Source organism: Syzygium oleosum, unplaced genomic scaffold (genome assembly GCF_021117445.2).
Source record: "Syzygium oleosum isolate NSW1041296 unplaced genomic scaffold, Sole_v2.1 Sole_v2.08, whole genome shotgun sequence".
Taxonomy (NCBI): domain Eukaryota; kingdom Viridiplantae; phylum Streptophyta; class Magnoliopsida; order Myrtales; family Myrtaceae; genus Syzygium; species Syzygium oleosum.
The window spans coordinates 525424-553041 of NW_026607492.1; the positions used below are offsets into that span (position 1 = coordinate 525424).

Here is a 27618-nt window from a genome sequence, read left to right on the forward strand (position 1 = left end):
ATGGGCACTCATTAACAAGATCACATCATTAAAGTTATTCCGATGGGAGCAAGAGACTTGAATTTCTCTGTGTATTCTTGATTCACAAAGCTTATAATGAAACGAGGTTAACATGTTAGATGTTACTCATTATAGAGGACACAGTTAATTTCTTAAAACTTTAGAGGATGAGATTTGAGTCTTATCATGTGCATTTCATTGAGGTGATCAATGCATACTTAAGTTGTCGTCTCCCAGACAGATGGAATCTTGACAGCTTTGGTTTCTGTTTTAAACTTAAGTATTCAGATCCCTTCCTTCAATGATAACCCAATTAAAACACACAAACCAAATATGATTGAATTACATAGTCCATTAACAAAGAAAATTCAAAACTCTGCAACTTGAAAATAATCAAATTTGTTCTCTTTCCCTCTTTGACTGTATCATTTCATGGTGATTCAGGAACTGAACAGGCAATTTGTCCATCTTCTTGAAGCCTGCTATAGTCAGGATTTTGATCTTGTAAAATTTATTCCTAAAGCAAAGACATGTAACAGAAAGAGAAATGATCAAGATATATTTTCTTTCAGTGTGTTGCTTTCCTTTCAGAGTGTTAGTGAACATTGTAATTATGTACACTTAAGCCGCAGCGCGGATTTCTATACAAGATGTCCTACTGACTCACATTGTCGTGATCTTCATGAACTAATGGTTGAGGATATTGAGAATTGATGCTCTAGTTCTGATCAACCGTCGGGCAATGAATTCAAGCTGTTCCCCAAGATCTTGAAGGGTTAGCTCTAATTGTCTCAGCTCATTTTGAATGTCTTCGGTCTGCACATTGTTAGATTTCCCATTGTTGCGGCTGACGAAGGCTTGCAATACATCATCTACCTTCTCAACTTCACTGAGCGCAGTCGCTTCTTTATCACAAGTGACCCGCTTGGAGGAGTTCATCAATTTCGAAATCAAGGACCGGACACATTGTTTTGATAGTGCTTTATTTGCGCGTATGAAGGCAAACAAGGATTCGAACACCGCAACAGTGACCAGTTCAACTTGTCTTAGCATTCTAAATGTGGCTGGTGTCTTGCTGTTGAAGGAAGAAAAGGCGCATTTGCTCTTTAAGTCTCTCAGGGACTTGTTGGCTACCTTTTTGGCCTGGATCCTAGAGGTCAAGTACTTCTCAGCTTCCTTGACCATCTCCTGTTCATTGCCTCTCTTGCGACGTGAGGTCGATTGTAGCTCTTGCGCTTGCTCTTTGGTCTGCATCAGCACATCCTTAGCCGTGCTGCTCAAGTCCAAGAAGCAGAGAGACGAATTCAACAGCTCTTCAACCCAGTCCTTGTTGTGCTCACGGGCTATTGACTGGCGAGTGTGTGGCAGCTGAAGCATGCTGTCAACACACTCATACAGATCTCCAAGGGCAATCAATTTGTCACCCAAAGAAGAAGACGATGAAGTGGTGGCCTCGGAGGACGTTAATCTGCGCAGATGATTGTCTATGTCGGGAATCGACTGGTTAGTTCTCAAAGGCAAGCTGATTGAGCGGGTGTGGTAACCAGTAGTTTGATTTGGAGGAAGGGAAGCCATCTTTTTCTCTCAAAGGTATGTTTCTATGTAATCAGTCTGGTAAGTCCCCTGAAATTGAATAGCTACTCTCTCTATATATAGTCGTATGGTATGAGACAGGATGAATCTCCTTCTCTTCGCAATTGAATGATTGGAAACAGTATTTCTATCAGAATTCACACCCGTCTCATCAATGTTCTTACAGTGTTTCCGACCAGCTGGTTTTCATGCTCGTAACGCCACTAAACAATTCCCTAAAACCAACAAAGCATGCATGGTAGTAATGTGTAATGATCCGTAAGATTTGTGATGCACGAGCAAGTCAACAACCTTGTCTTCAATGACCAGACACAGCAGATTCCCACATTCATTAGACTAAATTAGCTTGTAACTACTGTTTTTTTTTTTTTTTTCAGAAAGGAAACATCTTCTGTCGAGATTTGAATCTATTGATCACCCTTACGCCAATAAATTAGTCTATGAGATCAATCATATCTCAACAGACAGCGACTGTCGTGCTCAATTCTTCATGCATGAATGGAGTTGGAATGATTTTCATTTGATTAAGACAGTATGTTGGTGATGTTTATGCGGTGTCTCCTTCCCACGAGATACCAGCTCATCTTTAAGTCACCTGAACATAATGTAACAACAGAGGAACTCTTGGCATTAATTATTCCACATAACGAGCAGTGGAAAGGATAAAAATAAGTTTGCACACGAGCGGCGTTAATGATGAAGTTCTTCCGTGATTAGAGACACACAAAAAAAATTTCTCTGCACTTATTCATCTCATTTTGCCTGCCTATAGCAGTAATTGCTGACATACGAGGAAGCCGATTCTCCCCATCCAGCTCGTCCTGCTGTTCCTGAGAAGACCATCTTAATGTAGGCATGTGAAATAATTCCATGAAGCTCACTTTTTCTGTGTATTGCAAATGTCTATAATTCATCTGACTATTTGGCAAAGCATATGATTATTTTATCCTTGTTCCGTGGTTTTTTTCTTCTGATAATGTTTCCACTAGTTGGCTTATGCAATGTTTCCTGTTGCCTTCAAATCCATGTTAATACTTTTTTTATATGCACAGTCTAACCATCCATAACCTTAAAGTAATAATTTTACCCATCTTCTGTTTTACGCTACAGAGGCACTTGTTGATAAGTCTCAGTGGTTTCTTCTTCAGCTAGGATGGACCAAATGTCTCTCGGACCACAGTCTCTTCTTTGTATATCATACTTAAATAGATCAAAAGTTCCTGTAAAAGCTGTAATACTTTTACCAGGTGCCTGGGAGATGGTGTTTGGAACCTTCAGGAATCATGATGACATGAGATTTAGTTCATTTTTATAGTTTGTGGTAAATATTAAGATTGTTCAGATTAAAGCATTAGCCTTTCTTCTGTAATTGATATTGATGCAATGATAAGCCCATTTAAATCAACATCTTAGTCACCCGTTACTGATAATCACCTTAGATTTAATTCTTCTCGTCGAATTAGGACAACCACTTTGGAGGAAGGACAACATCAATGTTTTGCGCATTGTTGGTTTGATAGAATTATTTGACACAGAATTTCCCTGTGCAATCAATCATTTAATTGTCAAATGCTTCAGCCATCGGAGAAAAGAAAAATGTAAAGTGAAGCAATTTAGTTTGGCAGCAGATTTGATTTGTATTGATTTGTAATATTTGAGTTCTATACAAGTAATTCAACAAAAATATGTACTATACATAGGCTAGACACTTCTACTTCCTAGAATTCATGAATTGCCAGCTAGTGGTTGAGGATTGATCAAGCGCCTGATCAGGCGCTCGACTTCTTCTTCGAGGTCCTGAATGCTGGACTCTATCTCTCCCAATATTTTCTGCACGCATTCCATGTGGATTGGCTTTCCATTCTTGTGGCTTAGGAGGGTGTGAACAGCCAAATCCACCTCCTCTAGCTCGCTGTTAGATGCTCTCTCATCAGCTGCCACTCGCTTGGAATGCATCAACTTGTAGAAGAAAGAGCAGCTTCTCGACTTTCCATGTACCAATGTCAACAGTGATTCAATTGACCTGAGAGTGACTTCCTCCACTTCTCTTAACATGGAAACTGTTGTCATAATGCTTCGATCCGCAGAAGAAAAGGTCGATTTGATCTTCCGATTTTTCAAGCAGTTTTGAATTGTCTTCTTTGCTTTCTTCCTTGAGGTCAAGTATGCCTCGACCTTGTTTCTCAGTGCCAGGTCATCACCCCGTCTCCTACGCAACATGGATTGTAGCTCCTGGATGTTTTCCTTCATCTGTGCTATGACATCTTTGCCAGTACTGCATAAGTCCAGGAGACTGAGGGATCTCTCGAGCACCTCATCGCAGCCCTCTTGAACCAAGGCATGTCGGGTATTTGGAAAGAGAAGCAAGTCTTCGACAGAGTCGTAGAAGTCCACAACACTGCTTATCGTGTCGCTCACCGATGAAAATGAACATGTGATGGCTTCCGAGCTCCTGATCCTCCTCAAGTGCTCCTCCGCTTGAGGAATGAGTGGGTTTGGCTTCGAAGGCAAGCTCACCGTGCGAGCGTGAAAGTGGGATTTCGGGTGTGGTGAAGCCATTGTCTGAGAGGTGGTCTTGTTACTGAAATGTTTCAGAGGCAATTGCATCCGGTTGCCTTATCTTGGCCATGGCAAGACTCTACATATATGTAAAGGAGAGAAGGGGAGGCAAATGGAATCAAAGTTCCTAGAATCAATGAGTCCGTAAAATGATTTTGAATTGAATTCCAGTGCTTTGTTCACCGATGTTTGTGCAGTGTCCGCCACCACCCTTCTCATTTTCCAATGAATTACAGACTAATTATCATAAGCACAATATTGTATTGCAGAGAGTGCTGCATATGATATTATTGCACGAGCGGTGCTAGGACCCTGTCTCGCCTCTCGAGGGGAAAAAAAGAATCACGCTAACATGTTGGATCCTACATAATAATGCTCGACAAATAGGCATAAAAGGAATACTAAATTCATCATGCATCAAGCGGTGTTGAAATGAATTTCATTTGATTAAAACATCACATGGGCGATGTTCATGCGTTGTCTCCTTCCCACATGGTACCAGCTCATATCACCCGAACATATGTAACATCAGAGGAACTCTTAAGAGTCATTGTTCAGCGAAGTGTGCTGCAGAAAGATAAAATTAACTTTGTGCACGAGGGGCATTAATGATAAAAGACTACCACCATTCAAGAGATGAAAAATATTATTTTCTCTGTACTTTTTTATTTTATTTTTTCTTGCTTATATCAATAATTTCTGACAAATTATCGTGATTGCATAAAGGAACATTACGAATTCCAGTTCCCTCCATCCAGCTCATCCTGCCAATCCAGAGAGTACTGTATTAATACAGGCATATGAAATAATTCAATGGAACTAACGTTTTTTCTGTATTGCAAATGCCTGTATCCATATGACTATTTAGCAAATAAAACGGATGTGTTACCATCTTTACTTTGGTTTTCTTTGATAATGTTTCTTCTAGTTGGCTTACTGCTTAACGCTTAGCAATGTTTTCTTGTTGCCTTCTAATCCAGGATTATACCTCATTACTTCTTTTCTTGCAGTCTGACAATCCATAACATGAACTTAATGATTTAGCACATCTGTTTATTTGTGCTGTAGAAGTATCTAATTGATTTGTTTGCGTTATTCATGCTGATAAGGTAGGATGACCCAAATGTCTCTCGGACCTCAGTCTCTTCCTCGTATACATAGGTCATAAAATTCATGTAAAACCTGCAACACTGGATCGGTTGGTGTTTGGCACCTTCATAAATCATTGGTTAGATGAGATTTTATTCTTTTTCAGAGTTTGATGGATAATGCCATTGTTCTGATTAGAACATTTAATTTTCCACTATAATGGATAGTGATATAAAAATAAGCCGAATCAACCGACATTTTAGTTACCGATATTCTGGTAATCATCTCAGAATTCGTTCTTCTCATGGAATTAAGATGGTCACTTTGTAAGAATGATGACATCAAATATTTGCATTTTGTTAGTATTGATAGGATATTCAGACCACGAAATGCATGTCAAATGAATCAGCATGAGGGGAAGAGAAGGAAAAAGAAGTGAAGCAACTTGGTTTGGCAAAAGATCGGATCCGTATAAATTTGCATCTCTGAGTTGTATACGAGCAGTACAACAAAAATCTCTACTACATATATGCTCTACATCCCAGGATTCATGACTTCTCAGACTAGTGGTTGAGGATATTGAGGAGGGACACTCGGGTTTTAATCAAGCGCCTGATCAGGCACTCCATCTCTTCTTCGATGTCCTGAATGTGGGACTCAAGTTCTGCCAATACTTTCTGTACGTGTTCCGTTTGAATGTTACTTGCTTTTCCATGCTTATGGCTTAGGAGGGCATCGAGTGCAGCGTCCACAATCTCTAATTCGCTGTTGGACACTCTCTCATCGGCCGCTACTCGGTTGGAATGCATCCACTTGAAGAAGAAAGAGCAGCTCGTCGACTTTCCATGTACCATTGTCAACAACGATTTGATCGTCTTGAGAGCAACTCCCTCCGCCTCTCTTAACATGTAAACCATTGTCACACCACTTTGATCTGCAGAAGAGATGGGTGATTTGATCTTCAAATTATTCAAGCAGTTTTGAATTGTCTTCTTTGCTTTCTTCCTAGAGGCCAAGTATGCCTGGACCTCGTTTCTAAGTGCCAGTTCATCACCCCGTCTCCTGCGCAACATCGATTGTAGCTCCTGCACAGTTTCCTTTGTCTGTGCTACAACATCTTTGCCGGTGCTACAAATGTCCAGGAGACCGAGGGATCTCTCAAGCACCTCGTCGCGGCCCTCTTGAACCAAGGCCTGTTGGGTATGTGGCAGGAGAAGCGAGTCATCGACGGAGGCGTAAAAGTCCGCGAGACCGCATATCATGCCACTCACCGATGAAAAGGAACTGGTGGTGGCTGCTTCCGAACTACTGATCCTCCTCAAGCAATCCTCTGCTTGAGAAATGAGGGGGTTAGGCTTGGAAGGCAAGCTCGCAGAGCGAGCATGAAAGTGGGATTTTGGGTTTGCAGGTGAAGCCATTGTCTGATAGGTGATCTAGTTACCAAAATTTTTCTAAAGCTATTGAATTTGGATCGCCTTCTCTTGGCCAAGGCAAGACCATGCATATATAGGAAGTAGAGAAGGGGAGGCAGAGGGAATCAAAATTCTTAGACTCAATGTGTCCTAACATGATTTTGAACTGGATCTGATGCTCTGTTCACCGATGTCTGCGCAGTGTCTCCCACCACCCTACTCATTTTCCAATGAAATTAATATACTAAATATGGATCAACTCATCTCATCGTTAGAAAATAATTGTACGAGTGGTGCTCGGACAGTCTCACCTCTAGAGGAATAAATAATGATGCTTAACTTGTTTAAATCTACATAATAATGCATGATTTAGGAAGGCTCCTTAAACTATTATGCATTCTTGTATAACTATAAAAAGGAGAATAGCTTTTGTCAAATGGTGATGAGCAAGTGTTGCCACATATCTGGTCAAGGGTACACAAGATCTGAAGGAATACTTTCTTAAAGATACCTTCTGTTGAGCCATATATTTTTTCTTATACACACAATAACTAGTCAGAACTTGGATTGAGATGGAATTGATGTAATATCTCATGTATAGGCAAAATTCTGCTGATTTATGATTCCATATGAACAACTTACTATGACTCAACTGTTGCTAAGACTCTTCTGATTTTATCCTGGGTCTTGTATACAAAGTACAGCAACTAGTCTTTTCAAGGGTTTTTCCTATTGCATCTTCTGACTTTGAAGCGGTTTTGACTGCCATATCTGTAAATCATCTGTTGAGCGAGCCCTTACGTGTGCATAATAAATTATCAGGCATCAAAAAAGTCATTAACTGGTGAAGCCATTGTCTGACAGGTGATCTTGTTACTGAAATGTTTCAGAGGCAATTTAATCGGATCGTCTTCTCTTGGCCATGGCAAGCCTCTGTGTGTGTGTGTGTGTGTGTGTGTGTGTGTAAAGGAGAGAAGGGGAGGCAAAGGGAATCGAAGTTCCTAGAATCAATGAGTCCCCAACATGATATTGAATTGCATTTGAATGCTTTGTTCACCATTGTTTGCGCAGTGTCCCTCATCACCCTTCTCATCCTCCAATGGATTAGAGACTAATTATGGATCAAAATTATCATAAGCTCAACAATGTATTGCACTGCGTGCTGCGTAGGAAAATATTGCATGAGCAGTGCTAGGACCCTATCTCGCCTTTCGAGGGAGAAAAAAATTTTGCCATCTTGTTGGACCCTACATGATAATGCAGTAATCCTCTCAAACTAATCTAATGCTCGTCGAATAAGCACAAAAGGAATACTATAATCTACATGTTGGAACAAATTTCATTCGGTTAAAACGCCACATGGGAGATGTTCACGCGTTGTCTCCTTCCCCCAAGATACCAGCTCATCTTCAAATTACCTGAACATAATGTAACAACAGAGGAACTCTTGGAAGTCATTGTTCAGCAAAACGTGCTGCAGAGAGATAAAATTAACTTTGTGCACGAGGGGCACTAATGATGAAGTCTACCACCATTTGAGAGATCTCTATACTTTCTTATTTTATATTTTTCTGATTGCTGACAAATTATTGTGATTGTATTGGTTGACAAACATTAGGATTTCTGGTTTGCTCCATCCCGCTCATCCTGCCATTACGGAGGCTACCGTGTTAATGCGGGCATGTGAAATAATTCCATGGAACAAACCACATTTCTGTATTGCAGATGCCTTTATCCATCTGACTATTTAGCGAATAAAATGAATGTTGTACCATTTTTTCTTCAGTTTTCTTTGATAATTTTTCCGCTAGTTGGCTTACTGCTTAACACTCAGCGGTCTCGTGTTTCCGCTAGTCATAAAAGTCAGCTCATCTGCTTATTTATGCTGCAGAAGTGTCTCATTGATAAGTTTCAGTTATTATTGCTGATTAGCTAGGATGACCCAAATGTATCTCGGACCCAAGGCGTCTTCCTTGTAGACATAGATCATAAAATTCTTGCAAAACCTGCAACTCTGGGTCTGATGGTGTTTAGCACCTTCACGAATCATTGACTATATGAGATTCTATTCTTCTTCAGAGTTTAATGGATTCAGATTAAAACATATAATTTTCTGCTATAATTGATAGTGATGTGAAAACAAGCCGATTTAACTGACATTTTAGTCACCGATATACTGGTAATAATCTCAGACTTCGTTGTTCTCATTGAATTAAGATAACCACATTGTAGGAATGATGACATCAAATATTTGCATTCTGTTAGTATTTGGCAAAAGATCGGACTAGTATCAATTTATACTCTTTGAATTCTATACAAGTAGTAATACAAAAATCTGTACTGCACATATGCTAGACATTTCTACATCCCAAATTTCATGACTTCTCAGACTAGTGGTTGAGGATATTGAGGAGGGACACTCAGGTTCTGATCAAGCGCCTGATCAGGCTCTCTATCTCTTCTTCGAGGTCCTGAATGTGGGACTCAAGTGCTGCCAACACTTTCTGTACATGTTCAATTTGGATGTTACTTGCTCTTCCATTCTTGTGGCTTAGGAGGGCATATACCGCAGCATCCACGATCTCTAGCTCGCTATTCGACGCTCCCTCATCGGCTGCCACTCGGTTGGAATGCATCAACTTGGAGAAGAAGAGCGGCTCGACTTTCCGTGTACCAATGTCAACAATGATTCGATTGTCTTGAGAGCGACTCCCTCCGCTTCTCTTAACATGGAAACCATTGTCACACCGCTTTGATCTGCAGTAGAGATGGTCGATTTGATCTTCAAAATTTTCAAGCGTTTTTTAATTGTCTTCTTTACTTTCTTCCTAGAGGCCAAGTATGCCCCGACCTCATTTCTCAGTGCCAGTTCATCGCCCCGTCTCCTGCTCAACGCCGAATGTAGCTCCTGCACAGTTTCCTTTGTCCGCGCTACGACATCTTTGCTGGTGCTGCAAATGTCCAGGAGACCCAGGGATCTCTCGAGCACCTCGTCGCAGCCCTCTTGAAACAAGGCCTTTTGGGTATGTGGCAAGAGAAGCAAGTCATCAATGGAGTCGTAAAAGTCCTTGAGACCGCTTATTGTTGAGGAAAACTCCTATTGATTTTGAAGTTGACAAAACCTTCTATATTATTGTAAATCTGATACTTATTCTGAACAATTTTATTCCAGGTCTGTATATTCTGGAAGCTCAGAAGAAAGTTATTCAAACTTTACAATCTGTCAAGTATGTTTTTGAAGATCCACAATGGATTTCACGAAGGAATGTTCGATTGTCTCAATCTTAATCAAGTTGATTGACAATCAAACATCATGACAAGAATGCATTACAACGGACAAAGCTCTACTTATGGAAACCAAGATTCGATTGTATGGGCGACAGAATCGGCGGGATTCAGAATCGTTATCCAACGGCTACTCAATCCTTTCTATACAAATCTGTCCAAGGTGAAGATTGGAAGATGATCCTCGAATGCTTTGTCCAACGGCTAGTTTTGGAAGTAGAGGAGTATTTAAGGAGATCTATGAGCGAGCGGAAGGAAGTACGGAATCAAGAATCAACAAGTCCAAAGTCGAGCATACTCCAATCATTTCTCTTGTCGTTACGAGCAAAACATTAAGATCTTGATGGACACTTTGTAAGGGTAATTGTGTGAGATAGAGAGTCCTATCATACACAAGAGTGTTAACACTCGAAGTTGTAATTCCTCTTGATTACATAGTGAAATCCACCGTAGTGTAAGCGTGGGAGAGTGGACGTAGGCTTGCTATAAGCCGAACCACTATAAACTTGTGTGCAGATTCTCTATCCCTTATCTCTTACATTACATTCTGCACATCAAGAGCACCGTCTATATAATCTGTCTTGAATCTGAATTTTATTCGGACTCTTCGTGATTTATTTTGTTTCCGCATAAATTACTAAAAATTGTTTTAGATCACCTATTCACCCCCCTCTAGGTGATCCTTGCTAGCTACATCACTTATCATGCCGCTCACCGATGAAAATGAACAAGTGGTGGCTGCTTCCGAACTCCTGATCTTCCTCAAGCGATCCTCTGCTTGAGGAATGAGCGGGTTAGGCTTGAAAGGCAAGCTCACAAAGCGAGCATGAAAGTAGGATTTTGGGTTTGCTAGTGAAGCCATTGTCTGAGAGGTGATCTTGTTACAGAAAATTTCCAGAGGCAATTGAATTTGGATAGCCTTCTCTTGGCCGTGGCTAGACCATGCATATAAAGGAGAGAAGGGGAGGCAAAGGGAATCAAAATTCCTAGACTCGATGTGTCTTGACATGATATTGAATTGGATCTGAACGCTTTGTTCACCGATGTCTGTGCAGTGTCTCCCACCACCCTGCTCATTTTCCAACAAATTAAGAGATTAAATATGGATCAACCCATCTCATCATTATCTCAATAATGTATTGCAGCATAGAAAATTATTCCACGAATGGTGCTAGGAAACTGTCTCACCTCTAGAGGAATAAAACAATGATGATTAACTTGTTTAGTCCTACATAATAATGTATGATTCAGGAAGGCTCATTTACGTATTATGCATTACTGCGTTAACCATAGAACGGAGAATTTCTTTTGTCAAATAGTGATGAGCAAGTGTCTCCCGCCACTCTGCAGTATATTTGAGATGTTTGCACAATTGTAAATTTGACAGTGGAAGCGGTTTCTTGCAGGTCATCAGCTGACTCAGCTCACCATCAAGAATTGATAGACACCAGACATCTGCTGTGGTCACCCTGAATGGCCAATTATTTGTGCGTGTTCCATGTGAGCAGAAAGATTTGTAATACAAGAGCCGTTCTGCTGTTTTGCGAGGCATCTGCATGTCACACTCCGTTCATATAGCTAAGAGATGAAAGATTTGCCTCAGACCTTGCGGTAGCCCTGCTTCGCGAATTTCTTGGCTAGAAAGTTTAGCAGATAAGTTGTTCTTTATTTTCCCACTAAATGCCTAAATGAAGCTTTGATCTACACCAGGGGTGGAGAGCTTCAATTTTTTAAAATAATTTTCCATTTCTATGACTAACAATTGCCATTCTTCTTGGTGTATTTATGATCGTGGAATTACGTAATTCTGTTGGTGAATACTGAATAAGCGCTCTCTTTTCCCAGTATGGGATTTTCTTTTTGATGCAATTATGTATGGTACATGTCTGATGTGAGGAGCCGTTCCATGAGGATTTTGAGGTTGTATGCTTCTATGTTATGATGTACACTGACTTTGTTGTGCGTTAGTGATTCTTGCAGAAGTTGTTTTTAGGGTAATTGATTTCAAGTTACAGAAAATTGATCCGGTTTCCCTGCAGTTGGCCGATGGCAGTGCACAACAGTCTCAAGAGTCAAGACCCACCATCCACTCCATTTACATAATTTGACAAGAACTAGAAGTTAAATAGTCAAGGAATTGGGTTTCCGAATGCGTATTACAGATGTAGACATGGCAATGCATTTGCACAACCTGTGGAAAGTGAGTTTTCATTATAAGATGAAAATACAACTTTTCGAAATTAGCAATGGATGTTTTTTTCATTGGCTGAATGTCTAGGGACAGAAAGAAAACAACACGAGAAAATTACTGGTAATAATATGCACTTCATGGAAAAGGTTGACCTAGAGCGGCTAGTCGACGCCGTGCTAAATCACAATTAATGGATAGGTTTTAAAATATAATCATGCGGGTATTGAGCGATAAGTATTCAAGGGCGAGCTTTGATTTTTCGAGATGTGGAGTTGATGCAGAGAGTCCCAAAAACTCGCGAGTCGATTATAGCAGAGGCTCATCTTTCTAACTGCATAAACTTGGTCAAACACAGATAATCTTATGCATTTGATAGAGAGGACTTCAACTACTTGGCTAATTCTATATCGAAAATCAGTACTTTATCAAGGTTTCAAGATATCCTTGTGGGCTAAGCCACCGGCTAATAATGGGTGGAGACCTTGCCAATGGGGGAATTTTGGTCGACTTGTCTCAAGGCATTGTGTCGTGACCATGGTTGGATATTAAGCATGAGATTGATCAGTGGAACAGACCATTAATATGTGATATGAGAAAAATCAATTAAATGACCATTGATGTATGATTCAATGTTATTCATTTAAAAGAGTATCTCTGATTTTCTTCGGTTTTCATTGATAATGTTTCCACTAGTTGGCTTACCGCTTAACGCTTGGCGATGTCTCATGCTGCCTTCTAATCCAGGATTATACTTGATTACCTCTTTTCTTGCAGTCTGACTATCCTTAAAATGAACTTAATGATATTGCACATCTGCTTATTTATGCTGCAGAAGTATCTCGTTGATAGGTTTCAGTTATTAATGCTGATAAGCTAGAACAGCCCAAATGTCTCTCGGACCTCAGTCTCTTCCTTGTATACATAGATCATGAAATTCCTGTAAAATCTGCAACACTGGTGTTTAGCACCTTCAGTAATCGTTGTTTGGATGAGAGTTTGTTCTCTTTCAGAGTTTGATGGATAATAACATTGTTCAGATTAAAACATTTAATTTCTGCCAATTGAAAGTGACATAAAAATAAGACGATTTAATCGACAATTTAGTTAATGATATACTGGTAATCATCTCAGATTTCGTTCATCTCATTGAATTAAGATAGCCACTTTGAAGGAATGATGACATCAAATATTCGCATTATGTTAGCTTGATAGGATATTCAGACAACGAAATACATGTCGAATGAATCAGCGAAAGAGGAAGATAAGGAAAAAGATGTGAAGCAGCTTAATTTGGCAGAAGATCGGATCTGTATTAGTTTGTACACGTTGAGTTGTATACAAGTAGGACAAAAAAAAATCTGTACTACACATGTGCTAGACATTTCTATACATCCCAGGATTCATGACTTCTCAGACTAGTGGTTGAGGATATTGAGGAGGGACACTCGGGTTTTGATCAGGCGCCTGATCAGGCGCTCCATGTCTTCTTCGAGGTCCTGAATGTGGGGCTCAAGTTCTGCCAACACTTTCTGTACATTTTCCATTTGGATTTTACTTGCTTTTCCACTCTTGTGGCTTAGGAGGGTATCAACCGCAGCGTCCACGATCTCTAATTCTCTGTTGGACGCTCTCTCATCGGCCGCCACTCGGTTGGAATCCATCCACTTGGAGAAGAAAGAGCGGCTCGACTGTCCGCGTACCAATGTCAACAAAGATTCGATCGTCTTGAGAGCAACTCCCTCCGCTTCTCTTAACATGGAAACCAAAGTCACACAGCTTTGATCCGCAGGAGAGATGGTCGATTTGATCTTCAAAACTGCTTGAATAGTCTTCTTTGCTTTCTTCCGAGAGGCCAAGTATACCCCGACCTCATTTCTCAGCGCCATTTCATCGCCCCGTCTCCTGCGCAACGCCGATTGTAGCTCCTGCACAGTTTCCTTTGTCTGTGCTACGACATCTTTGCTGATGCTGCAAATGTCAAGGAGACCGAGGGATCTCTTGAGCACCTCGTCACGTCCCTCTTGAACCAAGGCCTGTTGGGTATGTGGCAAGAGAAGCAAGTCATCGATGGAGTCGTAAAAGTCCGCGAGACTGCTTATCCTGCTGCTCAACGATGAAATTGAACAAGTGATGGCTGCTTCTGAATTCCTGATCCTCTCCAAGTGATCCTCTGCTTGAGGAACGAGTGGGTTAGGCTTGGAAGGCAAGCTCACGGAGCGAGCATGAAAGTGGGATTTCGGGATTGCTGGTGAAGCCATCGTTTGAGAGTAGATCTAGTTACTGAAATCTTTTCAGAGGCAATTGAATTGGGATCGCCTTCTCTTGGCCATGGCAAGACCTCGGATATATATATAAAGGAGAGAAGGGAGGCAAAGAGAATCAAAATTCCTAGACTCATGTGTCCTAACACGATTTTGAATTGGATCAGAATCCTTTGTTCTCCGATGTTTGCGCAGTGTCTCCTGCCACCCTGCTCATTTTCCAATGAAATAAGAGACCAGATGTGGATCAACTCATCTCATCATAATTTCAATAATGTATTGCAGCACAGAAAATTATTGCACGAGCGGCGTTAGGTCACTGTCTCACCTCTAGAGGAATAAAAGAATGGTGCCTAACTTATTTAATCCCTGCATAATAATGCATGATTCAGGAAGGCTCATTAAACTAGTATGCATTATTGTACACAGAAAGGACTTCTTTTGTCAAATGGTGATGAGCAAGTGTTGCCACATTTCCGGTCGAGGGGACACAAGATTTGTAGCATTCTGTCAAGGCTAGGATCAGTAATAACTGAACTAAACAACAACAAAAATTCATTCAGACCTATTACGGTCGGGCTTGGGAAGTAATCTGCCCATGTACTGGCGATTGCTGATCCAAATTATATGAGTCATTGGGTATACAGCATAACTTTACATGGTTTCGACTTTAAATATCCGGTGTACTTTTATGTGGTTCAGCTTTTTAACTCGATTCTGATGTAGTTTGATTCATGTGTTGAGGCAGCAAAGTTGACTTGAATCAGATGCAGTAAGAACAATTGTAACAGAAAATTGATATCAACACAGTAATTTCATTAGTTGGCTTGTGCTCACTAACTACCAGAAGAATTTCTGCTATTACTCTGGTCATAATGCCAAATAAATTGTTGTATGTGCCACCAAACAGCCAAATTCTTTTCCTTTTTATCCTCCTAATCTTGTTTCCTGCATAAGTTATCCGTTTTTCTCGACTGACAATATACGCAAGAAGTGTTTAATCATGTACACACGAAAATAAGTCAGAACTCAGAATGAGATGGAACTGATGTAATCTCTCGTGTGGAAGCGAAGTTCTGCTGATTTATGATTCCATATGTACGAGTTACTATGACCCAACTGATGCTGAGACTCTTCTGATTTTATCCTGGATCTTGTATACAAAGAACAGCGAGTAGTCTTTTCAAAAAATTTCTCTTTGCATCTTCTATACGTTTGGTTGTTCGGATTTGGATTGGGATAGGATAGGACAATGTGCGATTAGAAAATAGAAAAATCCCATCACATGTAGTGCAATTCAAGACGGGATTAACAATATTTGAAATTCTCACTTGCCCAGCAAAATTTCCCACGATATCCAGATCTCACTACTTGAGATCCCTCACCAGCATCTCAAACCCGTTCTCTTCAACTTCCTCTGGTTCATCTCACTGCCAGTTTCGCTAGATCCGGCGACATCTCTACCTTCAAATCATAGTCCTCGCTCAGCTTGAGTGTATCAAAGGTGATTCGGACACCGGCGAATATGAGCCTCGGGTCGCCGAGGGCGTCGCGGAGCAACCGGGGGAGATAGCAGCAATGGCGATCCGGTAGACGAGGCAATAACAGTCGATGTAGAGGTGAAAGGTGGCAACCGAGGTGGTGGACACCACGCGCGAAGCTTTGGTGCCACTTGGCATCGAAGCATCGATCCGGGGATGGTGAGGGGGTGGAGAGGAGGTGGACGGAGATCCCCTAGTGGAGGGCACTGAGACAGCGAGTAACGAGGGCAAACATGCCTTTATTGTGGACGACAACCTCGAAGGATCCGATGCACTCGTGAAAAAATTTGAAGTCTCCAACGGTGATGGTCATGTGACGTATAACTTCACCTTTTCACCCTCAATCCTCGGAGCACGATCAGCTAGACGGCCATGCCGATGGATGGTGGTCGGAGACAATGACAATTGCACGGTGGTTGGAAGTGACAATGATCGACTGTCGTGGAGGTGGACCTTGCGCGATGGCCAGCAAAGCCGGGTGTGTCACTCCACCTTTGGAAAAAAAAAATTTGAGGTTATTTTTTAAAATAATTATCCAATTTGGGTTTATCCCACCCTAGCCCGGATTTCTTATTTAATATTTTATCCAGGTATATCCAATCTGGAGTGCATCGCCAAACACCGGACATGATATTTTGTTATTTTATCTATACTCAAATCTGGACTACCAAACGCAGTTAGTGAATGAATGGGTGATGTTTAGAAAGCAAGCCGATGGAGCGAGCATGGAAGTGGGATTTTTGGTTTCGACGCAGAAGCCACAAACCAGCCACCCGAAAGACTATGCTGTCTGTTTCAAGTTCGTTCGCAAAGACAAGTTGAAGTCTCAGTTTCACAGTCTCTTGCCACTGCCAAGAATTTAAAACCAAGGAGAGGCGAGAAGCAAAAGGAAACCAACGATTCGGCTCCTCGTGCGGCCTAATATGATATTTGATCCAGATCCACAGCTTTCTTCGCCGATGTCCACTCACTGTCTCCCACCACCCTGTCCAATGTGTAGATCTTGTTGAAAATTATGGATCTAATAATTGCAAGAGAAGCTAGAACAACGAGGTACGAGTTTCGTAAAGAAAAAAAAAATGCCGCGCGCACGAGGGGCGGTGATGCTGGCTTGTCTCCGATGCCTGCAGAGCAGAACTGAAGATGCAGCTGCTCACCTGTTTCTGTCCATTTTATAATGGTGCTTGCTGCAGGAGGACCCATTAAGGGTTGATGAGAGAATATCGCTGCGTTTGAGAGCAGACAGCAGACCAGATCAGACAAGACTCTTGTTTTTTAAGGTGAAGTTCATCGACGTCATCGATGGATGGCTGTCGCAGAACAACGAGAGAGACGGAGAGGGTTGAAACCGAAGGGGACAAAGCACCAACACCTTGCTCACTCAAGATTTCACAGGTTCCTAAACTGCCTGTCCCTGTTGAATTCACCTGCGTTTTATGCAGTCACTGCATAACATATATGTGTCGTATCTGCATTGCAGTGTAATGATTCAGTCCGACGAGAGCGGGGAGTGCTCGCCGAAGCTGGAAGGCCTGGACAAACCTCAACTCATATATGTTCGGAGCAAATATGACTCATTTCATTTGATATGTATAGAGCTTACATGAATTCGCAACGATGTTTTCTCAATGTTAAATTTGAATACTTTTACTATCAATGCAGCGTTGAACTTATGGTAGGAAATTGAGATTTTAAATTTGAAAATCAATTGTGGCAGAATTATCGTGTGATAAAACCTAGAAACTAGCTAGGATTTAATAGTAAAATACAAGGACTTTGTACTCAATTTAATAGTAATTACTTGTGGTATTATACGGTGAGCCTTCTTGATAGTGCTAAGAATTATCGTGTAATAAAACCTCGACAGGAGGACTTTGTTCTCAATTTAGTGATAAGAATATCGTCAAGCAATATGCCTTAAATTCCAAAAAAGAGATTTGAGAACAAAATAGAATTTAACAGCCCTGGATCTTTGATCATACGTCTAAATAGAATCTATATATACATAGATTAATCTTTTATTTATTACAAAAATATGAATAACTCTATTATTTCTGGTACATTCATTAGAGATTTATTAGTAAAATATACATGAAAACTAGAAACTAGCTAGGATTTAATTACCAAAATATGAAACAACTATATTATCTGTCGTATATCGATTAGAAAGTTATCATCATTATATGCACAAAAAATTAGAAATTTACTGGGATTAGAGATTTTCTAAAGTGATCATAAAAATGAAATTGCCGAGTAAAACTCACACATGAGCGTGCCATGTGGCTCAATCTAGTGCGAACAATAAACCGAATAGAGGGAACCCATGTCCAAACTTCATGCCTCTCTTCGAAGCCAGAATTCTCAAAACGTAAAAACAAACGAGTGAAGTAAGGAGACGTGAGTGGATGAACTCCATGCCCTCTACAAGACGTGAGTGGTCTTGTACTAGCAAGCAGTGGCCAGGATTTGACGTCCCCTCGTCGGCCGCCGTCGCCTCCCGCCAGTAGAAGACCTCTCTCTCTCTCTCTCTCTCAATCCTTCATTTTTATGGGCACGAACTCCATGCCCTCTTCATAAAAACACGACGTTAGGGCGAGTGAAGGAGACAGCCGAAAGGAGACACGAGTGCATGAACTTGAACAGAGGCTAAGGAGATGACCAGAACGATTCAAGAAAAGGAAGTGGGACGCGAAGGGAAGCAACTCAATTGGCGACGTCCCTCACGCCGTCGCTCCCGCCGTAGAAAACCTCTCTCTCTCTCAATCCTTCATTTTTATGGGCACGAACTCCATGCCCTCTTCATAAAAACACGACGTTAGGGCGAGGAAGGAGACAGCCGAAAGGAGACATGAGTGCATGAACTTGAACAGAGGCTAAGGAGATGACCAGAACGATTCAAGAAAAGGAAGTGGGACGCGAAGGGAAGCAACTCAATTGGCGACGTCGCACTTGTCAAAGAAGGAGAGGAAATGGTGCGACGCGACGGCAAGGAGGGGGGGAAAATCGTCCAAAAAGTCTTAAACTTATTACACTTTTACCAATTGAGACCTAAACCTTTAAACTTCTTGCCAATTGAGTCCATCCGGCCGATTTTGATCGGAAATCGCTGACATGGACGCCGGCTGGCCACATGGCACTGACGTTGACATTTTTTAATAATATTTTAATAATTCTGTGAATTTTTTATGGTTTTTTTATCTTTTTTTTTCCTTTTCTCTATTTTTTTTTTTTGGGTTTTAGAGTTGGCCGGCCAACCCTCGCCCCACGCCCTCACCTAGCCAGATCTGGAGAGGGCTCGCGCGCCTTTGCTTTGGCCGACGAGGGCATCGAGGCCCTCGCCCAGAGCCGGCGAGGGTCAGCCGACCCTCACCTGTGGCTAGTGAGGGTCGGCCGGCCACCCTCGCTAGCCAACTCCAAAACCCAAAAAAAAAACAAAGAAAAAGGAAAAAAGAAAAAAACAATAAAATTTTCAAAAAATTATAAAAATATTATTTAAAAATGTCCACATCAGCGCCACGTGGCCGAGCGGCGTCTACGTCAGCGATTTTCGTCTAAAATTGGCCGGATAGACTCAATTGGCAAGAAGTGTAAAAGTTTAGGACTCAATTGGCAAGAAGTGTAAAGGTTTAGGACTCAATTGACAAACTTAAAAGATTTAGGACTGAATTGGCAAAAGTGCAATAGGTTTAGAAATTTTTGGACAATTTTCCCCAACAAGGGCAACTGGTGACAGCGACCACACCGCTTTCACCGAGCTCTTCAAATCAACGAGTTCCTTCTCTTTGAAATTTCGTTCGACAACTTCTGATTTACTTTTTAGGACAAACTTTGCCCTAATCTCACGTGTCCATTACCCTAATATAACTGCACATGATAATTTTCATTTGCCAGTTCAAATAATAAAGGAAAACTAATCATTTTTTTAGAAAATAATTTTTCGAAAAACATCTTCCTTTATCGTAGAGTTTTTTCGGAAATAAATATGCCCAAGTGATATTGAAACTCCTTTGAGAATCGAATCAAGGTTTTCTTTTGCTCTTGGCCACCTTGTCATCATCAAATGCATCGTTGCAGCTCTCTTCAACCTTATTGAGAAGCCAACACCACCGTTACTCACATCAAATTCCTCATGTTTGTTACTCCCACATATCAAGCAAAAATAAAAACAACCAAATCGCATCAAAAAGTTTAGCAAGTCGAGAAAAGTAAATTGCTGCATGACTGACCGGATAAAAGTATCAAAAAAATTATAAACCTATTGCATTGATACCAATTCAGTCCTAAACATTTTCACATTAGTAGCAATTTAGTCCATCTCGCCAATTTAAGCCACAAATCGCTAACGTGGACGTCGGTCGCCTACATGGCACGACCTTAAGACGACTGGCACTAATGTTGATATTTTTAAATATTTTTTTATTTTTTTATGATTTTGCTAATATTTTCTTTTTTTTATTTTTGGGATAGATATACTGGAAGTTCTAAAATTTGTCACAAAGGACAATTGAATCCCAAAACTTTCAAAAAGTGTAATAGAGTCCTAAAGTCATGAAAGTGCAATTGAATCTTAAAACTTTCAAAAAGTGCAATCAAGTCCTAATATTTATCAAATTGGTGCAATTAAGTCCTTCCATTAACTCCATCCAACTTGACAAACGAAAAAAGTTAACAAGTTTTAGGACTTGATAAGACTCAATTGTACTTTCATTACAAGTTTTAAATCTTCCAGTATATTTTAACTCTTTTCTTTTTTTATTATTTTTTTCTTTTTTTTCCTTCATTTTGGCCTTCGCCAGCCACTGGGCGAGGGCCAGCAAGCCCACTTCGGCAACTGATGAGGGCTAGCAAACCCTCGTCGATCATGGGTGAGGGATCTAGGAGAGGGCCTTGGTGCAATTACCCGTGGTGCAGGTCCTCGGCACAGTCGACGAGGCCACGAGTCACCTAGATATGGTGAGCTTGCTGCCCCTCGACAGCCAAAATGAAAAAATAAAAATTTAAAAATTTAAAAAAAGAAAGAAAATGAAAAAATTTATTAAAATGCTATTTAAAAATATTCACGTTAGAGCCAACCATGCCACGAAGGACAACCGCCGTCCACGTCAGTGGTTTTCGACCTACATTGACCGGATGGACTGAATTAGTATCAATGTGAAAAGATTTAGAACTTGACCAATACCAATACAATAAGTTTATGACTTTTTTGGTACTTTTCCCAATGGCTGGCTCTGCTATAATTTTGAGATCTCCTTCAACTCTTAGAGTCTGTTTAGTAATGTTTCTATTCCCAAAAACAATTTCTATTCAGAAATAGTTTTTTTTATTTCTATTCCCTATATGAGTTTCTAAGAAAAAAACACGTTTAGTAAATGCACAAAATTTCTATTCCTGGAGTAGAAAAGGAACAAAAATGCGTTTAGTAGGACACTAAAAATTTCTACTCCTAATTTTTTTCATTTAATTATAAAATTGTCTGTGAAAACTTAACGATTCATGTTTGGATAAAATTGGACTAGAAATAGAATAAGAATATATTATAATATAGAATTGGATGGCTTTAATATAATCATAAAGAAAATTACTCTTTATAGACAAAGCAAATATTGGGTGGTAGTTGAGGAAATTGCCGTTTAAGGGACTTAACAATTCATGTTTGGATAAAATTAGACTAGAAATAGAATAATAATATATTATGATATAGAATTGAATGACTTTAATACAATCATAAAGAAAATTACTCTTTATAAACAAAGCAAATACCGAATGGTAGTCGAGGAAATTGCAATTTAGAGCGTAGGATTTTAGGATTTGGGGTTAGGGGTTGGGGTTTTAGGATTTCGATTTTGAGGTTTGGAGTTTGGGGTTTTGGGCTTTGGGTTTTGGATTTATGTTTTAGAGTTTCGGGTTTCGGGTTTTGGGTTGGGATTCTAGGGTTTGGGTTTGGGTTTTGGGTTTTATGGATTTGGGTTTTGGGTTTTGGGTATTGGGGTTTGGGATTTAGGGTATAGGATTTTGGGGTTTTGCGGTTTTGCGTTTTAGGATTTAAAGTTTGGAATTACGATTTTAGGATTTCGGATTTAGAGTTTTCGGGTTTAGAATTTAGTATTTCAAGTTTTGGGTTTGAGATTTTAGGATTTAGGATTTAAGGTTTAGAAGGTTTAGGGTTTGGGTATAAGGTTTTAGGGTTTTGGATTTTTTATTTTAGTGTTATGGGTTTTAAAGTTTGGGTATTGAGGTTTAAGGTTTTTGGATTTAGGATTTGAGGGTTCAGGTTTAGGGTTTTAGGATTTAGTATGAGAATATATTGTGAAAGAGAGAAAGTTGATCTTGTTTCTCTATTATTTCTCTTTTTGTTCCAGAAACAGAAAAGTATAATTTTTTTACTTCTTATTTCTATTCCAAATATATTCCCTGACCACTTTTCTGTTTCGTGGAACAAAAAGACTAACTGACGTTGCTAAACAGATTTTTGTTCTTTTTCTGTTCCGGAAAATAAAAGAACAGAAAAACAGATAAACGGAAATTTTATTAAACAGGCCCTTAATCTATCAATGTACAACAATAAATGAAATGTTTGGTAGCAGCAAATAGATCTTACATGGTTCCGGTTGAACATACAGGCACCTTCAGTGCATTTACTCTAAGGAAAACTTCCTAACCCTCCAACTATACTGATGCAAAACTGAGGGAAATGGAACTGTACAAACTGGGCGGACATCGGACGGTAACATAGTTCTTTCCGTCCATCGCAAAGGGCGTGTCAGAATGGGAGATGAAACTTCACCCCGCACATGCAAGCCCCATCTCCAACAGGAGAACCTTCGCTATCTTAAACATGACCCGTTGCCTTAGTTTTCAGATATCCTGGGCACTCACTGCCATTTCTCCGCAGCAATGCGATAACCCTAGCTCTGGACTAATGTTTGCCACTGCTGTTCAATGTCTCTCACTGTTGTCATTATAACTATCCCAAGATCCACTATACTGAAAAAACTGCGAGTCGAGATCTCCTATTCCCATGGCCAAGTCCTTGAACAAATAAAAGAGCTTTCATTGGACTCTTCCATAAGGGGAGGCAGGCCCAGCAGGAGATTCAGATGTCCAGCAGGAGAAATGATAAACTGTGAACCCTCGAATCAAACATACAGGCGGCAAGCCAATCCTCAGATTGCAGATCGATTAAAATGAGCACTTGTCACAGTCTCATGAAACACCCACGCGCTCCTGAGCGATCTTGATTTCTTCCTCACTCCGTTGCATTAGTTCCTCGTATGCCTGCATAGAGTCCGCAGTATACCTCTCCATTGCCTCGAAAACTCGTTGCAAATTTGCCTGAAAGTTATTACTACTACTGACATCGCTCTGATATACGAGTTGCCCTGTTAATGATGGGATATCACCATGCCCTGAGTTCCGACTGATTTTCTTTTCCAGTGCCTGAATTTCTTTATGTATTTTCTGGTCCTCTCTGTCCAAGTCCCTTACTACTCTCTCCAAGTCCTTATTCGCCATCATCCTCTGGCGCATCTCCAACTTGTCCCGCTCCCTGAGCTGAAAAACACTGGATGTGAAGCCAAACATGGCAGTTACAACTTCCTTCTCAGATATTCTATCCATAGCTTGCGACCACTGATGACAAATTACGAATATTGGAGGTGCGCCTATCCTACCAGGTGAGAAGGGAACTACTCCATCAGCAGTTTCTTCAGGCTCGTAAAGAAGACATTTTAGAAGCCAATTGTTTAAAGCCCTGACGTATTCCTTCTGCGCAGTTACCCAACTGGTGAATCGGTTAGCCCAGTTGACAAGTTCACGCTGGAACTGCAGTAAGGTTTCAGGAGACGCATCTCCAAGCTTTCTTGCAGATCCAATGGGACCAAAACTCTGAGCTTCCTTCATTGCTTGACACTGATTCCGGTGGCATTCAAGTAAACATTTCCACATTCTCATTAACCTGTAGTTAACAGATAATAAATTAGCACGATAGGATAACGTATGTGACGTTAAAGTGCAACGAGCATCTCGTGGTGAAGTCCTTTCATCTAAATCCCGAATTCATCATCATTCTACAGAGATTATGGCTATCAATTAGAAATTAGATTGACGCGCGCACACAGATCAACTGCTCATGCTGTGGTTGAGCCCTCCGCCAACGAGAAAATCTAACTTATGAAAAGCAAATGCATGGGATTGACCTATGTCCACTTTTTCTTTTAATTTAGACACTACTTTAGCATCACATCATACATCTGGAATTTTCTACATCTATAATCAATTTCATCAAGAAAAAGCTGCAAAGGTATTTGCCACTTGTCAGCATATGGAAATCAAGGTGTTATTTCATCTAGAAGCACACCACACTGGACATGAATAGGTACAGAACTACTAAAGTAACATCCTTAAATGTGCGCAGCTAGATGAATTGTATGTTTTAGACATTCATAAGTTCAAGTCAATCCAAAGATCCATGGAGAGATTGAGGCACAAATAGCTCAAGCAAATATAATAACTACATCCTAGAATGGCCAATAAGCATCTCAGAGAAACCAATAAGTGACATAACTACTACACGAGCTCAAGCGAGCGCGCGCACGAAAGTAAAATTATTCTGAAGGAAATCATGAAAACAGCAACTTAGTTGCAGCATCGGGAGTTGAGTTGGTTCCGGTGCAAACAAAGGTGGGGAGGAACAACTAAAGATCTAGCATGTTGTAGTTAGTAAGTGGACATACCCTTCTATCAATTCATTTATCTGCGGCCATAGTTCTTCGTCTCTTATCTTGTTGATAGTGACAGATATCTTGTCAACAACCTGAATTGCAATTCTTATCTTTGTTGATAGACTTCTGATCATGTTCCTAGTTAACTCCTTCTTGGTAGCCTCAGCACCACTGTCAACCAAATGTTTCAACCTCTGGACCTTCCTGTCGTGAATGACACGCATCTTTTCCTCAGCCTGCAAAACGGACAGAGAGCAACCGAAACGTGAGACAAAGGCAACAGACGAAATGGCTAGCAGTGAACGAGATCCAACTTAAAACGTGCGCCAGACTAAACACTTTCCAAAAAAATTGCTCCAGAAAATTCACATTTAGCCTGTTATAGATCCCCATAGAGAGGCTTCAATTTTCATTTGTATCACACATGAGCAAGCATAAATTGCACCTGCCTCTCCATCCCGTTAAAAAAAACTGGAAAATGTTGCAACACGGCGACATATACAAGATATGAGATGAAAGTGGAGAGGGAAAACAAAATGCAGATGATATACCTTAACCTCGTTATACAGCTTCTTTTCCCAGAGATGGAGCTTGTGCAAAGTGGAAGAAAGATTTCCCGACCTCATTCCCATCTCTTCAACAAAACCCAAGGAAGCTGGCCCGGCATTTCCAGCAGAGGCTGACGGCTCAGCGCCCTTGGAAGAAGGCGGCTGCGCCGATACTACCGAGAATGAAGGAGTATGGCCATGTGCCTTCTTCGTAGAAACTGCTGGCAGAACATTAAGTATAAGTTCAACAGTCCAAAAGAGCAGTCGATGAGACCAGACTCTCAAACTCAATGAAGCAAGTATAGTAATCATAATTAAGTCTAGTAAGTGCAGGACAAAAACACAACCAAATAATCTTAATGCCAGGCAACATGCAAACAATGCCTTTATCCCTGAATAAAAGAAAACGCACATATCGAGCAAGTAATGAATACAGCGAAAGCCACTCCCTCAAAGAGAAGACAACTTGGGCTATCCAAAGAATCTGAAGATACTCACCTTGACCTTTACGCTTATAAGGAACCTTCCCCGCTTCCAGCATCTTGGCAATCTCATGTCCTGACTCTGCCGCTCTCTCAAATTGAACCTCGATTTCTCTCACCAATTCAGAAACATTCCGAATACCCTTGAACCTGGAGGCATTGCCGCCTTCGTCCGACCTTCCTTCACCATCAACGACCTTCTTCTCCACCATGTGGACCTCGTACTCCGCCCCATCATTAGCATTATCGATTGAAACACTAGGCCTGGCTTGATACATAGAGGTCGATGCACCACTATGGACTTTCCCATCTTCTTCCTCCTCCTCCTCATCATCATCAACCACCACAGATTTCAGATGATTCCCAACATCAACAAACTTTGGTTTTCCATGGACTTCCTTCACCACCTCGTGCTCATCCTCCAGATCAGGAATCCCTTCCTCTTCCCTCAACTCCTTTGAGTTCCTGCCCGGCGTGTAAGCCGGATAAAACTTGTCATCGAAAAAATTCAGAAAGTCCCACGTGGAGGTCTGAGGAGGCGAGGGGGGCGCTGGCGGCGGCTTCTCCTCCGCCTGCCGCCGGAGCGGAGACAAAGATCCGTAATTTGTCTGAGAACCATAGTACCCACCAGCTGAACCGCCATAGCCAAGATTACCATAAGCAGAATAGGGATAAGGAGCTGAGTTACTATTTGGGTAAGGAAGATAATTAGAAGACGACGATTCGCCCATGTAAACAGTCTCCGAAGTCACGGGCTTTTGCTCGTAGACCACAGAGGACGTCGCTTTACTCTTCATGTAATTCATGTGCAAAAAATCACCACCTTGATACGAGCCCATACCCATTCCCATGCCCGTGCCCGTGCCCATACCCATACCCATACCTGGCGGCGGCTCCTGATCCGAACTCATGTACTCAATGTGGTGGCCATCGTGACCGTGCAGAGGCGAGGAGCCGCCCGAGCGATGGAGCTCGTCGGAGAGAGAACTGGCGTCGGAATCGGAGGGGAAGTCGAGGTGATCGCCGTGATTGGACCCCTTGGGGGGTGAATTCGCGAAGGCGGCGACCCCGCGGTCCCCCTTCTTCTGCGGGGGCAGGTTGAGGACGTGGCCCCCCGAGGCGCCGCCGCCGCCTCCGCCGTGGGAGAGGAACTCGCGGAGGGAGTGGCCGACGCCCCTCATCGACGCCATGTAGGTGACGTGGGCCTGGGCGAGGTCGTACCGGTGCCGGATCGCCAGGTCGAGGAAGCCGCACCGCTCGCGGCACAGCGCGACGGCGGGGAGATCGTCCAGCTTGGAGCCGGCGCAGCCCATCTCTCCCACACACGCACAAACCCCCCACCAGAAGAAGAAGAAGAAGCAAAGAAAAGAAACAAAAAAAACGGGGCAAAATTTTCAAACTCGCACCAACAACCACCGCTCAAATCGGCGGGCGCAGAGAGAGAGAGAGAGAGAGAGAGAAGGAGGCGACGACGGCCGAGCCGGCGGCTAGATTACGGCGGCCATGGCGCGTTTGGACGGAGAGGAGAGACGGAGGCGGCGAGCTAGAGAGAGAGAGAGACAGGGGGAGTGTTTGTTTCTCGAGAAAATTGATGGGAAAGAGAAAGGGAAAGTAGAGAGAGAGAGAGAGAGAGAGGGAGGGAGGGAAGGAGGGAATCTTATGACAGCACGGCGTTTCCTCGTCGGGATGTAGCAGAGGGACAAGAGTGGTGGTGGAACAAGAACAGTGGTCGCTTTGTGCGTCGGTGTTGCGTTGTTGTAATCTGTCAAAAACAAATATAATAAATAATAAATAAACCTGTTCCAGGACTGTCCTTTTTCCCATGGGACTGTATAAAAATAATTTCGTACCCAAAAATAAGAATATTTTATATAATATGTAAACGTTACGTTAGTTTTTTGAGAAAGTTTTTTTTTAAAAAAAAGAGGAAACAACAT

General features: G+C 41.5%; 5 protein-coding genes and 1 pseudogene across 6 annotated transcripts; all 6 read right to left on the bottom strand.

Moving 5' to 3' along the window:
• Window positions 1-687: 687 nt before the first annotated feature.
• On the bottom strand, window positions 688-1575 carry LOC115672491 (uncharacterized). The gene has a single exon (XM_030594299.2). The coding sequence runs from the start codon at window positions 1573-1575 to the stop codon at window positions 688-690; it is 888 nt and encodes a 295-aa protein (XP_030450159.2).
• A 1743-nt stretch (window positions 1576-3318) lies between these two features.
• Window positions 3319-4316, bottom strand: LOC115672490 (uncharacterized). The gene has a single exon (XM_030594298.2). The coding sequence runs from the start codon at window positions 4198-4200 to the stop codon at window positions 3319-3321; it is 882 nt and encodes a 293-aa protein (XP_030450158.2). The 5' UTR covers window positions 4201-4316.
• Window positions 4317-5702: 1386 nt separating this feature from the next.
• LOC115672489 (uncharacterized) lies at window positions 5703-6984 on the bottom strand. The gene has a single exon (XM_030594296.2). It carries the CDS (start codon window positions 6657-6659, stop codon window positions 5805-5807), a length of 855 nt encoding a protein of 284 aa, XP_030450156.2. The 5' UTR covers window positions 6660-6984; the 3' UTR covers window positions 5703-5804.
• Window positions 6985-9043: 2059 nt separating this feature from the next.
• LOC115672488 (uncharacterized) lies at window positions 9044-10889 on the bottom strand (annotated as a pseudogene).
• A 2529-nt stretch (window positions 10890-13418) lies between these two features.
• On the bottom strand, window positions 13419-14848 carry LOC115672487 (uncharacterized). Its single transcript, XM_030594295.2, has one exon. It carries the CDS (start codon window positions 14385-14387, stop codon window positions 13545-13547), a length of 843 nt encoding a protein of 280 aa, XP_030450155.2. The 5' UTR covers window positions 14388-14848; the 3' UTR covers window positions 13419-13544.
• Window positions 14849-22454: 7606 nt separating this feature from the next.
• LOC115672616 (protein ALTERED PHOSPHATE STARVATION RESPONSE 1-like) lies at window positions 22455-27403 on the bottom strand. 2 transcript variants are annotated; one of them, XM_030594469.2, is made up of 4 exons: window positions 25698-27403; window positions 25203-25420; window positions 24664-24887; window positions 22455-23885 (listed from the first exon to the last, which is right to left on the bottom strand). In XM_030594469.2, the coding sequence occupies exons 1-4, from the start codon at window positions 26992-26994 to the stop codon at window positions 23135-23137; spliced, it is 2490 nt and encodes an 829-aa protein (XP_030450329.2). In that variant the 5' UTR covers window positions 26995-27403; the 3' UTR covers window positions 22455-23134. The 2 variants fall into 2 exon arrangements, with proteins under 2 accessions (XP_030450329.2, XP_030450330.2); XM_030594470.2 differs by having other exon boundaries at window positions 25203-25417; window positions 25698-27402.
• Window positions 27404-27618: the final 215 nt, after the last annotated feature.